This window comes from Cucumis melo, chromosome 2 (genome assembly GCF_025177605.1).
Source record: "Cucumis melo cultivar AY chromosome 2, USDA_Cmelo_AY_1.0, whole genome shotgun sequence".
NCBI classification, from domain to species: domain Eukaryota; kingdom Viridiplantae; phylum Streptophyta; class Magnoliopsida; order Cucurbitales; family Cucurbitaceae; genus Cucumis; species Cucumis melo.
In genome coordinates, this window is record NC_066858.1 from 9,577,399 (window position 1) to 9,593,687 (window position 16,289).

The following is a 16,289-nucleotide window of genomic DNA, read 5'->3' on the forward strand; positions in this document are numbered from 1 at the left end:
AATGTCGTTTTTCCACCGACATTAAAGACACATTTTATGTCGTTTTTTAAACCGACATTAAAGATTCATTTCATGTCGTATTTATAATAGTTTTTATGACGGCAAAACCGATATTATTTGAGTCGAACTACGTCCGGAAATGTTCGTCATCGTATATTGTAAAAAATAAAAAAATTGCTTGCACACTAGCTATAATGCCTACTACTCAATGCACACAATAATACCTAATTCACCTGCAATGCACACAATAATACCTAAAATTCCAGCATACACTTCCAACACTTACATATAGTCACATATCAATAAACACAACTATATTCAATACTATAAGTCCAACTACTCCAAATCCTCCAATATATACACTTATATATAATCACACATATCAAACAACACATCCTACCATCCATGGCAAACCAATAGTAAACACCTACAATGCATAAGATCCAACACTAAAATACAAGCACACTTTTCCACACTTCCATATAGAACTACAACAAATACACATCATCCAACACTTACATATAATCACATATCAATAAACACAACTATATTCAACACTATAAGTCCAACTACTCCAAATCCTCCAATATATACACTTATATATAATCACACATATCAAACAACACATCCTACCATCCATGGCAAACCAATAGTAAACACCTAAAATGCATAAGATCCAACACTAAAATACAAGCACACTTTTCCACACTTCCATATAGAACTACAACAAATACACATCATCCAACACTTACATATTATAAACACAACTATATTCAACACTATAAGTCCAACTACTCCAAATCCTCCAATATATACATAATCACACATATCAAACAACACATCCTACCATCCATGGCAAACCAATAGTAAACACCTACAATGCATAAGATCCAACACTAAAATACAAGCACACTAACGCCATTAAAGATAATATATAAGATCGTGATTTATAAACACAATAGAAGGTTCCTTCACTAACTAAAGTATAGGTACAAACTATCTAACAAACAACAATTAGTACGGGACCACCTGCCCTTCAAAAAACTATAGGACTGTCGTCCCCTACAAAAACTTAACTCGACCAACTACTAACCTAACTACAAAAATCAACTACTAACCTAACTACAAAAATCAACTACTAACCTAACTACAAAAAGCAACTACTTACACAAATCTGCTAACAAAAGCTGCCCATTCAGTTCGAATCTCATCAATCTCCTCTTGGCTATATGCATTTTTGGTATTGAACTACACACAAGGAGAAAGATATGGAAAGTATGAGTTTGGATCACAAATTGTAATATGTAAAAAGTTAAAGTAGAAACTTACAAGGTTAGTAATAGAAGTACTAGAATTATGCACTATCTCATGTATGTACTTTTGCACGTAGTACCCGCACCCTACAGAATCCAATTGACGAGGGCACTGCATGTATATCAATTGAATACAAATTAATCTTATGTTTCATAAAAAGTAATAACCTGTAAATGCAAATTACCTTTACAGGTCTCCATTTTGGAGTTGATCGATAGCGTTGTAGATCGTGTTTCGCTTGCCATGTCTTCAACCCTCTAAATATTTTGAAACATTAGAAGACAAGAAAGTTAAATAAGAAGTAATAAAGTAAATACACTTACACATTTATGATTCCATGAATGTCTTCATTGACTTTACTCCGAAGAGAGTCCAAAACATAAACGCAATTTTCACGAAGATCGATAACATGCAACATCCAATGAAAACTACAATAAACAACATCTTCAATGTGAGTACACATTTAAGCTCAATGGAAATATATTAATGTGTTTCTCTTCTTTATTTACCCGGTATTATATGGAATTAGCACTTTCTGTTCCAAGTTAACTGCTTCTAGCTGGTTGGCTAAATTTCTGGATCGAAGATCACGATCTTTGATATGTGACGATATTTTTGATTGGTCAATGACAAAAAAATTCTTTGCACAGTCACATTTATCCCAAAGACATCTAAGTAAAAGCAACCATAGTTAAAATATCAACAAACTAACTACAAAAGTGGTATTGGAGATAAAGATGAGTATAAGTTGTCTACTTACGTAATATACGCTAGTATACACATATAGCCGATTTCAACCATGCCGCAGTAATGCAACAAATCTTCACGAGCTAAATAAACAAATTTGTCACTTCCAAATATTAGCTCGTTCATTGGGATGCGAATCATGTCTACATCCTCCATGTTGTTCGTGGCATGTCTATTTAAAAGCTTAATAATCCCGTTAACGTCAGTATAATTTGAAGGGTATACGACATCCTTCCTAGTTGAATGCTCCTATCACAACCAAGGTTCTAAATTCAAAATACATATACAAATAAAATCAAAACTTAAATAGTAAAAAAAAGATACACACTTGTTTGTCATTGATCGTAGAAACAAGCCGACGAGGCCATTCTATAATGTTACCCAATGCTTGATTTAAAGTCTCTATCTTTCCCTTCACTGGATTGGGTATAGTCAAATTTTCTCCCGTAACCACGTCTACTAGAACTTTAACATTGGGACATCCAATGTTATCCTCAACTATCGTGGCTACTGCAACAATATTATTAATGGATCCTATAGACAATTGGCATGGTGTTCCCTTTACAAATATTAAAAGCATAGTTAAGAACAATTGATCCTATATAGTTAAAAAACTAAAAGTGACAACAAAGTCAATTACCTCCACTCCTTTGTTGGTAGGTGTGTCCTCATCGGCATCAAGATCTATATTAATACTTCCAATGGATGACCTCGAGTGATTACTTCTCTTCTTGTCACTTTTGCACCTCGAGTCATCCTCTTCTTTATCACACATTTTCTCCTTCCCTTTTACTGTCTTGAAATATTGTGATTGAGAGACGAAAGCACCCACGCCTCTTACACGTCCACCGTGCTCCTTGGAACCCAATGCGTCAGTCAAGATGTCCTCATTTTTATTTGTTGCAACTAATTCATCCTATAAAACAATACAAGTATAAAACAATTCATCATCAGTTAGGTTAACAAAAGATTATATATTGTAATCATAAGTATACTTACAATCCGAGAGGCACAATCTCGAGTAGCATCATCAAAATAATCATTATTTTTTCCTTTCCGTGCTTCTTTCCAAAGAGTTGATCGATAGGAAACATCATGCGTTATTTTCTACAACAAAAGATACATATTTAATTAACAACAACATATTAAGATAAATTCTTCAATTTAATTAGAAATACTCACTAGTTCATCGGCAAGATTAGCATATCCCTTACGTGACATGTGGTGATTGTATACGCATTTCGACCTTCTTTCCCTTTGAATACGACTATAATCCTGTACAACGTATTAGTTTGTAGGTAGATATCAAAACAATTTTAATTCCATTGAAAATTTAAACTTATTTACCTCCCATTCTTCACTTAGTCTAGCATCCACAAACGATTCCCAATCTTCTTGATTTATATGAGAATAGATTTTGGGAGGAAACTGCAAGAGTGATGGTTGATCCTTAGACGGAAGTATATACTTCTGAGTTAACGTCGTCTTGAACGTTCGAAACTTTCTTGATGCAGACATAAGTATAGAATGTTTAGCATTGGGTTGTAAATCAAACGACATCTACACAAAAAAAAAAAGAAAAGCTTAGTTAAACTTAGAGTGTAAAGCAAACTACATTATATGAAAAACATAACAATAGAACTCATACCGATATACAATCATATATTTTATCTTTTAGCTCATTCGGAACTTCTTTCCAAGAGTTGTATGTGATAGGAATCTGTTGTCGAACGCACACACCAATGTAACTTTGCATTTTCTTAGACGTGGCTCCAACAGGTTGTCCGTGTTCATTAAATTGAATGGGCAACTTTTGTCCAGAATTTCTCACTAAGGCCAACTCAGACATAGTAGTTGGCCCACGTGGAACAAATGATTTCTTTCTTACTTCTGGAAGCATTTCTCTTTCATCCTCACTGCTATCCTCCATCTATGAATCTGCAAAAAATGGAAATACATTAATAAGCAAAGTCAACATACATAAGCATAACAATTATGTTACGAACTTAAACATAAATACATTATAAAGCAAAGTAATGACATACCATAAATATAGCAGTTATATTACGAACTTTAAACATAAATACATTATAAAGATACCATAAGCATATCAATTATATTACGAACTCTAAAATTAAATACATTATAAAGCAAAGTAATGACATACCCTTCTCTACCCATCTACCCTCACAATCATGTCTAATATAAGTTGAATTTGTATCATCAGTCTCATTAGGTGTATCAACATTGGGCATCCTTTTAATGGTTTCGTAACCACACTCTTGAAGCATATCTCCTATTTCATCTTCAAAGAAATCTTCTTCAATAGTTCTTTGTGGAGATGTTAAAACCACCGACCATTCAGGATTTGCAGAATCTTGGACATAGAATACTTGTTTTGCTTGAGTGGCTAAAATAAATGAGTCTGATTTATGTCCAATACGTTTGAGATCAACGATGGTAAACCCAAGCTCGTCCACTTTGACTCCACTTCTATTGTCAACCCAATCACACTTAAATAAAATAAAAGATAATTGATGGTAATCAATCTCCCATATCTCTCGTATTACACCATAAAACGTCATATCTGACATGACCGGGTTTTTGTCCTTAGAACTAGAGACTTGCATCGTAGTAGCGGTTATACTAACTCCACTATTTTGAACTCTCCTAATATCATCACGCCTTTTTGTGTGATAGTAATATCCATTAATTATGTAACCAGAATAAGTGGCCACATCTGGAGAAGGTCCGTGAGCTATCCATCTTAAAGAAGGCGTGATAGAATTTTTAGGTACTTCGAGAGCAAGTGCAACCTACACAATATATTGGATTTAGTTAGATCCAAAACAAACATACAAGAGTATGATTGTAGTGATTACCCGTGTGGACAGCCAGCGACTGAATGAGCGATTATGCTCTTCTTGAATCCACTTTTTACTTCGAGCTTTACCAGAGTTAAGCTTACGCAAACTCTCCATATGTTGTCTGTCGTAAATAACAAGTTATTAAGTAATTACATAAACTTATATAGAATGAGAATAGATAGGATTTAGCACGTACTCGACGTATGGTAGAACATCATTTACATTCTGAATGACATAAAGATGAGCTTGATCTAACTGCTCCTTACTCGGTCTGATAAAAGAAGAAGCTGATAATGCTCTATCCATGTTTGAATTCTTTTTTATTACAGATGAGTTAAGTCCAATAGAACTAACTCCAGCAATAAATTCAGAACAGAACTCTATAGCCTCTTCAACAATATAATTTTCTACCATACATCCTTCTGGTCGATTTCTATTTCGCACGTAAGTTTTTAGGACTTTCATATATCGTTCAAACGGATACATCCACCTTAGATGAACAGGTCCACAAAACTCAATTTCTCTTACGAGATGCACTACAAGATGTACCATTATAGTGAAAAATGATGGTGGAAAATATTTCTCCAATAGACATAAAGTGACAACTACATCTTCTTGCATTCCTTTCAATTGTGATGTATCAATTGTCTTCTTACATATAGCATTAAAGAAGAAGCATAACCGAATAATTGCAAGTCTTACATGTTTCGGTAGAATACCACGAATTGCCACAGGTAGCAATTGTTGCATAAGAACGTGATGGTCATGCGACTTAAGTCCATACAGTTTCAAATCTGTGAGTGACACTAAACTTTGAATGTTCGATGAATAGCCTTCTGGTACTTTCAATTCAGATAGTGTCTTACAAAAACTCAACTTCTCTGCTCGAGATAATGTATAACATGCCGGGGGTAAAAAGATCTTTTTCTCCCCTACTTGAGGAGCTAGCTCTGATCTAATGTTCAATTCAACCAAATCTAATCGACTTTTTACTCCATCTTTGGTTTTACCGGGAATATCAAGCAATGTGCCAATGAGATTTGCACAAACATTCTTTTCAATGTGCATCACGTCTAAACAATGTCGCACATCAAGAAACTTCCAATATTCTAATTCAAAAAAAATAGATTTTTTCTTCCAATAAGTTCCTGAAGAACTCATTTCACTGTTCTTTTCGTTCATAGTTCTCTTACCAAATGAGTGTTTGTACTTACTTGTTTGTATGAAAATTTCTTCCCCACTCAATGGTTCTGGAGCCAATTCTAATTCTTGTGCACCATTGAAAACTTTCTTTTGTTTCCTATATGGATGATGACGTGGTAGAAACTTGCGATGCCCAATATATGCCATCTTCCTTCCTTTTGGCAAATAAATTGATGAAGTTTTCTCCCCACAAATTGGACATGCATGATATCCTTTGACTGTACAACCACACAAGTTACCATACGCAGGAAAATCATTAATAGTCCATAATAAAATAGCCTTTAGCCTGAAACATTGATCTTGATATGCATCGTAACATTCCACCCCATCATGCCAAAGTATTTTCAAATCATCAACTAACGGAGCTAAATAAACATCTATTTCATTTCCCGGTTGTTTGGGACCAGATATTAGTGCGGTCAACATCAAAAATTTTCGCTTCATACACAACCATGGAGGTAAGTTGTATGTCACTAACATAACTGGCCAACAACTGTATCTACTGCTAAGATCTCCATGCGGATTTACCCCATCTGTAGAAAGAGCAAGACGTAGATTTCTAGGTTCTGACCCAAACTCTGGCCATAAATTGTCTATTTTTTTCCATGATAATGCATCTTTTGGATGTTGTAATAGATCATTCACTTCTCTTTTTCTGTCATGCCACGTTAATAATTTTGATGTTTCTTTGCTTCGAAACATTCTTTCAAATCTTGGAATTGGAGAGAAATACCACATGACTTTCACTGGAACATTCTTAACCTCCTTCTTTGAATTTTTTGGAATCTTCCATCTTGACATACCACAAGAGGGGCATACATTTGCATCAGACAGTTCTTTCCTAAACAAGCAACAATCATTCCTACAAGCATGAATCTTCTCGTACTTCATTCCAAGAGTACACAAAATTTTTTTTGCTTCATAAGTAGAAGTAGGGCATTCGTTGGGAGTAGGTAAGATGTCAGAAATTAATTGTAATAACTCAGTGAAACTCTTATCACTCCATCCAAATTTAGCTTTCAAATTATATAACTTTATCAACGTAGATATTTTGGTAAAATTCGTACAATTAGGATATAATGGTTTCTTGGCATCATCTACAACTTCCTCAAAATTTTCTGACTTGTCATTAAAATAATTATGTGCAGCCTCAAACATTCCAATTGTGTCATCAACATCATCCTCGTCAATTTCTTCTTTTACACTGCTAAAGACACTTTCATTGTTTCTCTTTATTGGTAGTGATTCACCATGAAAAATCCATTCTTGATAACTCTGATCGATGCCGTTAAAAAACAAGTGATCTCTAATTGTATTCACATCTAAAGTTTTTGCATTCACACACTTTAAACAAGGACATGCCATGACATTCGACGTCTTTGAATGCTTCAACCCATTTTTAATAAACATCTCAACCCCATAAGCATACTCAGATGACGTTCTATTCTTTTGCATCCACGACTTATCCATATTATATAAGATGCAATTTAATCTACAAAAAAAATCGAGAAAACAACGAAATTAAGTAAACTTAGATCGTCGAGACAATTATTGTATGAATTTTTATCTCTTAACTATTTTAAATTTGTTTGGAATGACTTTTCAAGTACTTAAAACTATTAGAACTTTATCTATGAAAGAACACTCTTTTAAATACTTATAAATTGTTCCAAAGAGAGACTCCAAATGTATATAGTTTTAATTTTGAATAAAAATAAATAAATCTTAGGAAATGGAATTCAAAACCTAACTAATTATATAAAACTAATGTTTTTATTGTTGAGGAATCCAAACTAAAAAAAATGAAAGAGCCTCTCACACTATTTATAAAATATATATGAAGTACTTCTCTCCTTCTCAAATGAAATTTGGAGATGAAACTTCAAATTATATTATTATCTATAGATATATAGTATTTACAGCATATAAAACCCAAAATATAGTCTACCCTATAATGACATAATGTATACATCTTTTTTGTTAAATAGTAATCTTTATATATATTTAAGATAGTATATTATTCTTTTACACATGCGATTATCTTTTTAAAATGTTTAACTATTCACCTTCACATAGATTCAACTACTAAAAGAAAAAGAAAGGACTATTATACATTTTTGTATTTTAGAGAAACATAAAAGTATAAAAAGATGGTTGCTAAGGAAGAAAAGAAAGAACCAATTATTGTATAAAATTGAGAGAAAGAGGGAGAGAGATGTGCACTTTTAGATTAGTTTATCTTTATACCATTTTAGGGTCAAAATTGAGTTATTGCAGCTTCTATACTTTACGAATGAGAAAATATATGCATATACTTTATATGAAAGCCTATGGTTTAGAAAGATAAAGTTTCTAATTCTTACTATTCAAACAATAGTTATTAACCAAATTCAACAATTCACCCAACTCAACAACGACTTAGCTACATTATCTACCTTAGCAAAATCAAACAAAAAGTTATTAACCAAATTCACCACCTTCCCTAGCTAGCATCAAATTCAACCACAATAGAATGAAGGAGAGAACACATAGAAGATAAAATATTTGCGTGTGTGCGTGGGGTTGATTTGCAGAGAGTAACAACGTGGAAGAAAGTGCACGTGATATACAGTTTATTCTTTGTGAGAAAAGTGGCAGCCCATATAAACACCTTCATATTCTACTGTCTTGTATTACCAGCCACATTGGTAGTACAAGATGTTGAAGTTCCTAAATGGGGATATGTTTACATTCCTGCTATCATTACTCTTCTCAATGCTAACTATCGCAAGAGGTCATAAATACTTTCTGCACCAAAGTCTTAACCATTCTAACTAGATGCCACTCTTAAGAATTTTTCTTAAAATCAAGCCAATGACCTAACAACACATATGAATAGAATAAAAGTCTCTACATTCCTACTTTATTGCCGATATTATAAGAACTTCTTGCAACTACAACAATGATATAGCTTTATTTTCTCCATTCATTTTCCTGCCCAAGTTAAGCTAATTCTAAAGAGAATAGTTTTTTGATTCCTTTCTATGAACCCAGTAGAAAGTAAGAACTTCCAGTTTGACCAACATTTTAACATAGCACAACATCTCTAACCTGTACCTGTCACTACACCTCATCTACCAAATACAAACTTCCAGTTTGACCAACATTTCAACATAGCACAACATCTCTAACCTGTACCTTTCAATACACCTCATCTACCAAATACAAGAAGCTTATACTAAACGCAACTCCAGCCATTTCATCCTTATTTACAGCATTATTGTAATTTATGCTTTTCAAGATTCGTCGACGCCAATAAAGCCCGCAACACAAATCTTCCAATGCAACCAGACAAAATTTAGACTCTCTTCCTAGTTTCTAATCTAGCCATTCCAACAGATTCTATTATTTTTTTCCCTTTCTTTTCATAACAATCCATCATTCCTAGGATTTGTATATAGCGACCGACTTCAACTCTATGTTGTATATACCTGATGTGTTAAGTTAATAAAACTAGAAGACAGTGAAATTAATTAAATTAATTTCTGTCTCGCGCCTTTCAAATCTACTTACCCCACACACACTCATACACAAACAGAATTTTTGTCAACGCGTTTCAAGCATCACTGACTAATCAGAATTCGACACAAACAACTAACATCAGGATCACAGGAATACCTTTTACTTCCCCTCGTAACTGTTTGAAGAAAAATTCGCTGCACCGACTGCATCCAATAATAATGTGCAATTTTTTGGGTTTTGCAGCAGAATAATAAGTGATTTTGAGGTTGAATTTTAATCAAAGCATCAATACAATTATGTTCCAATTTTTTGGGTTTTGCAGCAGAATTGATGTGTGACCGCATCATATGCCAAAATAGTAAAATATATGCATGAACACAAAACCGTATTCTATATGCCTTGACAACTTTCCCTTGTCTAAGAATCCATAATCTAAATCAAAATCAAAAAACATGCTAAAAACCCCAAATGAAAGAAGATGGAAATTTTACCGTGAGAAGATGTATTTTGTGAACGCGGACGAATTTGATTCCAAGGGTGGGCGAACCTGGTTGCTGGTTGATGTGAACGCGGACGAGCGGATGAGTTTCAAAAAACCTGGTTGCTGTGAACACGATTGCTGTGAACGGGGACGACCGGACGAATTTCTTTAGAAGGAGAGAAATGCGGCCGAATTTGATTCCAAGGGTGGGCGAACAGAACAACAATCGATCGGAATGGTGGCGGCGATAGAAATGGTGGAGGCGATAGAAATGGTGGCGGAGATAAAATGGCGGCGTCGATTAGAATTCTGGCGTCGATCGGAGAAGAAATGGAGAAGAAATGGAGAAGAAATGAAGGAAGTTCGGAGAAGACGAGGGTCGAGATTTGGAATCGAATAGCTAGGTCGAAAAGGTAAAGTAAGAGAGAGAATTCACGAAAAAAATTATTAAAAAAAATTAAATGGACCTTTAATGTCGGTGGAAAACCGACATTAAAGTGTCTATTTTTTCACAAAATAAAAATATTAAAAATTAAAATTTAAATGGACCTTTAATGTCGGTTCTCAAAATGGCGGACCTTTAATGTCGTTTTAAAACCGACATTAAAGCTTTGTCTTTAATGTCGGTGGAAAACCGACATTAAAGATCCGCTTTTTCAAAACCGACACCAATGGTCTTTTTTCATTTTTCCCAAGCGACATTAAAGCCTATATTTGTTCTAGTGAACCAAACTAATCTAATGTGGTTAATTTAAAAATGTGTAAATTAAAATCATGCACTATATTTCACATTTCAAAGATGAATAATTTCATCGTAACAAACTTTCAGCAACAACCAAATTGAAGTTTTGATTTTATTCGCTTATTTCAAAGCTTAATTAACATTAAAATTTTCTTTTTATTTCTTACTAATTCTTCCAGGCTCACCATTTTTTGACAACCTCATAAGACATCTTTCTTCAAATTTGGCACCATTGAACTGTTCATAATTTGTCATAATCGATCACTTCTTGATCTTAAACCCTTCTCCACTTTGCTCTAGTCGAAATTGAAAAGCATAAATTAAAAAAATATCATTTTAATGTTTACCTTGCTCATGATGAAAGAGAGAAAAGTTAGGAAATAAGAGAGTATACCTGATAAAATTCCTTTTTTCATCACTTCCTTGCTTGTATTTGATTTTTCTTTGTAGTTTTCTACCAATTTGATGGTGGTAAGCTAATAAGAAGCTAAAAAAGAATCAATCTTAAAAAGAACGTTCTAGTGTGAATTCTTCCATAATTCCATGCATGTGTATACTTAATTGTTCAATATTGTTCTATGTTATTTGATTTAGGAATCCAATGATCTATTTATAGATGTAATTTGATCGAGGTCGGAATTTGATTAGGTTATTGTTTTACTTGTAATAAGAACAAATGATTTTGTAACTTAGTAACCTAATTTAATCATTAATTTGCTTTACTTAAATGCAATAATGAATGGTCATAACATTAATTATCAATTAAATTTAAGAGTCATACCAACTACTTTAAAATCACAAATCTACATGAAATTATTTTATTAATTGTTTTGAAATAAAATAATGGGAGAAAACTTTTCACATACTTATCATTGAATGACAAAATTACCCCAAGTGAACTATGAGAAAAACTTACAAAAAAGTTTCTTTTGAATAAAAAGAAATGTTGACTTTACATAGTTATAGCCATCAGTCGAATTAAAAAATGTTATATCGAGGGAGTTAAAAGATTACAGAACCTTTTATTATTGGTGCAAGACTATTATATAAAATAACTTGAAAATACCTATGAAAGAATGAAATCTTAGTTTGACAACATTTGTCAAAGCATATATACATTTCTTATTATTGCAAAAATATTGCTATGCATTCTTGAAAAATTTTGAGAGAATGAACCGAGAAAAAAATACACAACAAACAAATTAAGAAAAATAAAGTAAGATTTTCGAAAAAAATAGTAGAGAATAACTCTTCATATAGCTAGGAATGAGAGGGATTGTTTAACTCTTAAAATTCAGTTATTAAATATAATTAAATGTAAAGTCATTAATTATATAATTAACATTTGGAAATTCAAATCAACAAAACTTTTTGAATTATAGCATTTCATCTTCTAACCTTTCTACTTTTTTCTATCTTTTTTTATTAACCTTATACCACTTGTTTTAAATATTATTTTTATTAATTTAGATATTAATCATTCATGGAAATGTTGTATTATTTGAAAATCTTATTACATATAATTTACTTATTAAACAAACAAATATTATCATTTTCTTAAAATAAAAATTTTAAGGCATACATTTGCACATTTTTTTATTTTTAAGAATCAATTTATGTAAATTCACAATAAATAAACAATAACAATTTAGAATGTCATTAGGTTGCGGTCATTTTCATTATCATTTTCATATAAATAGTAAAAAAATTATAAATAATTAGTAGTTAGTAGTCTTAAATAATGAGAGAGAAATTGCACTTAGTGAAATTGCACTTAGTTTATGAAAAAAATAATTAACTATTAATTATTTAAAATAAATCTTTAAAAAAAAAATCGAAGCAACTAACTATTAATTATTTGTTGGGTATTGAGAAAGTAAATGGGGAGGTAATATTTATTATTCTAAACGTGGAGGTAATATTTATTATTCAGTTCTTCTGTTAAAAGTAATAATTAATTATAAATATAATAAAATGAAAATGATAATTATAATAAAACCAAACCTGTAACTAAGTAAATTCAACATTTAAAAATATCAATATGGAGAAATCAACTGATGTATGAAAGGAAAATATAATAAATTTCTCAAATAATAGATTGTTTATCAAAATTTATCAAAATAAATGATAAAATAAAATACAAACTAAAAAACTTTACCATTATTGATGAATTAATCTTTAGATTTTATGCACTGCCTTTTATTCTTCTATGTGCATAGAGATAATTGCCTCTTGTAAATATAAGTAAAGATAGAGGAAGTTGAAACCAACTTGAAAAAGGAAGAGTCATGTTTTAATTCATTCAATAATTCTCAGCATAAACTTCTCAAATTTAAATTTAAAAAAAATAAAAAACAATTACTGTTTTCAACTTAAAATAAAATTTCAATAGCATTGATATTTAATACCCATTATTTATTAAAAGCTTATTATTTTATTGTAAAAACAAAATACAAAGTTTAAAAAGAGAACAATAATGCCCCAAATTTTCAAGGTATGTTCTCCACATATTTACCCTATGTTATGGAAATTTTATTTATTTTTGTTGTTGGGTGTTATATTATGTGAGTTGGTAAGAAAAGAAAAAGAAAAGAGAAAGGAAAATATTTGTAATGGTATAAAATAATAATAATATGAGATAATATAATATAATGTAATATAATATAATATAATAATAATAATAATAATATTAGTGGTCTTTTCAAAAATATAAAAAGTGGCAAAGTATTTATACTGAATAGAACAATTCCGAAAATGGAAAAAGCCCAGAGGCCCAACGTGTAAAATACCAAAAATGTCCCATCAACAATGCACATAATATATTTGGTAACGCGATTTGGTATACTATCGTTTAATTAATTAGGTACACGATCGTTTAGATTTTACTACCCCAAATCTAAACCATTTTTTTTCAAAATTTGGTATATGATCGTTTAGATTTGGCTACACGATCGTTTAGATTTGGCTACACGATCGTTTAGATTTGGCTACACCATCGTTTAAATTTGGGGTTCCACACTAGTAGAAAAATGGCCTACGATGACAGTTAAATGCTGTCATTAAAAGCTTTTGTGACAGTTTTTTGCAGTCATTGATGCGGAAGTCATGGAAAGTATTTTATGACAGTTCTCCAAACTGTCACGAAAAGGGATTTTTCATGACATAGAATAAATGTCACAAATTCAATATCTTATGACAGATTATAACTGTCATTATTCATTTTCGATGACAGTTAATAACTATCATTGTTTATATTTTATGACATCGAATAACTGTCATTGTTTACATTTTATGACAGCGAATAACTGACATTGTTAATATTGTATGACAGATATTAAATGTCATTATTTATTTTTTATGGCACTTATTAACTGTCATCTTTTAAATTTCCATGACATTAATTAACTGTCAATAAAAAATTTTCGATGACAGGTTTTTTTTACATTTAAGTGTCATAATTTTGTTTTTAGTCACTGTTTTTCTTGCACTATTTTTTATTGAATCCTATTTTTCATGTTGCCCGGCCACTACACATACCAATACAATCACATATGGAAAGAAACGGTACGGTGAACGCTTTCATATAAAAAAACATACACTTTATAATATCGTTTAAGTGTTGGTACATATATGGTTTGTTACGAACAAGCTATTTAAATAACTACATTTAAACCAGAAATTTTCCTACCAAACCTACAAAAATGTCTATACATCAATGAATTGCCGCAAATATAGCTTCGTTGCTCTAATGGATTCTGGCAAAACCTAGTAAGAAAATAAAAGGAAACAAAATTGATTCAACAATACAACACATTCACTTCAACAACACAATACACATTCACTTCAACAATATAACACGTACACACTTCAACAATAGTAACTTCTAAGCTTGGCAAAATTATGCTACTATTTAAGTACACAATGCACAATTTCATCACTAAAAATGAAATCTATAAATTCATCCATATGAAAAAGAAAAACAGAATTGTAAATACCAAATTCAGCCCACAAACTCAGCTAAATGAATTACAAAACTTCACACAAAGTCCAAAACAAAACATATTACAGGCAATACATAAATACAAAACGCCTACAAAAAACACGCGCATGATCCATAAACACCTACTATATTATGATTTCTATATTATAATACAAAACGCCTACCTTACCGCATAAATTTATCCTGCTTCAATACATCAACAAAACTCCATTTTTATGGTGTTTGTATCATCCAACACTTCAGTTCTCAAATGAAGCACTAGAAAAACCTCCAAATACTCAGAATTTCTAAATTAACGTTTATAAACAGAATTTCCCAACAAACTTATTAGAAATACTAAAAATGCTTTTATATTTTATTAAAAAGAGCTTTAGCCTATTTTGCAAGTCCGCATACTTTACTCAACATAACATATTTTATTAAAAAGAAGAAATATTAAAAGAATTAAATCGATAATCAACATATAAATCCAATAAGAAATCTAATTAATTAAAATAGTTTGTAAAGTGTACCTTGATTGCGAGTCTAAGAGGCTGTGAACACATAAGAAAATAAAACAAAACCAATTAATTTCCATATGTAGATATAGTGTAATTTTCAATATATATATAAAAAGGGCAGAAATCATGAAAAGTGCCGCCCAAATTTCAATCTGTGGATGACGGTTCAAATCGTATAACTAAATTGCAACCTTGGACATCCAAGCCCTTTTCAAGAATTGAGGTTGCAACAATGATGTTGACCTAAGAAAATGTAATTACCTGTCAAATTAAGCATTATGCAAACACTAGTACAGTTGTATGTACTGTTGTTGCACTCCTTTTCTTTTGTTGACAGTGAACAAATTTGTCATCGACAGATGAACAGGAAGAAAGAAGTTTAAGGATCCAGATCTCTTAAAGAAGAAAAGCATATAAGAAAATAAGCCACCAACACACTTTTCTGAAGGAAGGAATTCCATGGAGGTAAAGACACATAAAAGCATACATTGCCACAACGAAACTCTTCCACAATTTCATTTTGTTTCTTCTTTGACTGGGTTTGCAAACTAGAGGTCGATCCAGCTATATATTTGGTTTTCCAGCGAGTGTGTTTTGGGAGCAATAAGCTCAATAGGGTTTGAAGAGCCATAGCAGAAACAATTCTTTCGACAAATACTATACATCTTATATCCTTAATAGACCTACCAGCTACCAATAAACTATTCTAGCAAAGAGCTCTACAAGCATTTTACCACACCATTATGCCTTTTAACATCGAACAGAACCCACAAAATATCTCATGACATCAATTATGGGCTCCTTAACAAAACTTAAGTGTCTATGTTTCCTATAGATCTATTTAATTCCTACCAATAAACTATCCTAGGATTTGACAGTTTGGTTTGCTATTGCTTGGTAAAACTTGGGAATTTCTTAACCCTTTTTTGGTGTG

General features: G+C 31.7%; 1 protein-coding gene across 1 annotated transcript; it reads right to left on the bottom strand.

Moving 5' to 3' along the window:
* Positions 1–940: 940 nt before the first annotated feature.
* Positions 941–2,199, bottom strand: LOC127148248 (uncharacterized). Its single transcript, XM_051081653.1, has 6 exons — positions 2,075–2,199; positions 1,824–1,985; positions 1,638–1,742; positions 1,499–1,571; positions 1,330–1,425; positions 941–1,248 (listed from the first exon to the last, which is right to left on the bottom strand). Exons 1-6 carry the CDS (start codon positions 2,185–2,187, stop codon positions 1,165–1,167), a joined length of 633 nt encoding a protein of 210 aa, XP_050937610.1. The 5' UTR covers positions 2,188–2,199; the 3' UTR covers positions 941–1,164.
* Between the last annotated feature and the right edge of the window lie 14,090 nt (positions 2,200–16,289).

What these genes read in the sequence shown, in the direction of transcription:
- LOC127148248 (XM_051081653.1), bottom strand. Translation starts at nt 2,187, where the DNA reads ATGAACGAGCTAATATTTGGAAGTGACAAATTTGTTTATTTAGCTCGT. An exon ending in TGTATACTAGCGTATATTAC is followed by an intron (nt 1,986 to 2,074) that starts GTAAGTAGACAA and finishes GCTTTTACTTAG; the next exon opens with ATGTCTTTGGGATAAATGTG. An exon ending in CTAATTCCATATAATACCGG is followed by an intron (nt 1,743 to 1,823) that starts GTAAATAAAGAA and finishes TGTTTATTGTAG; the next exon opens with TTTTCATTGGATGTTGCATG.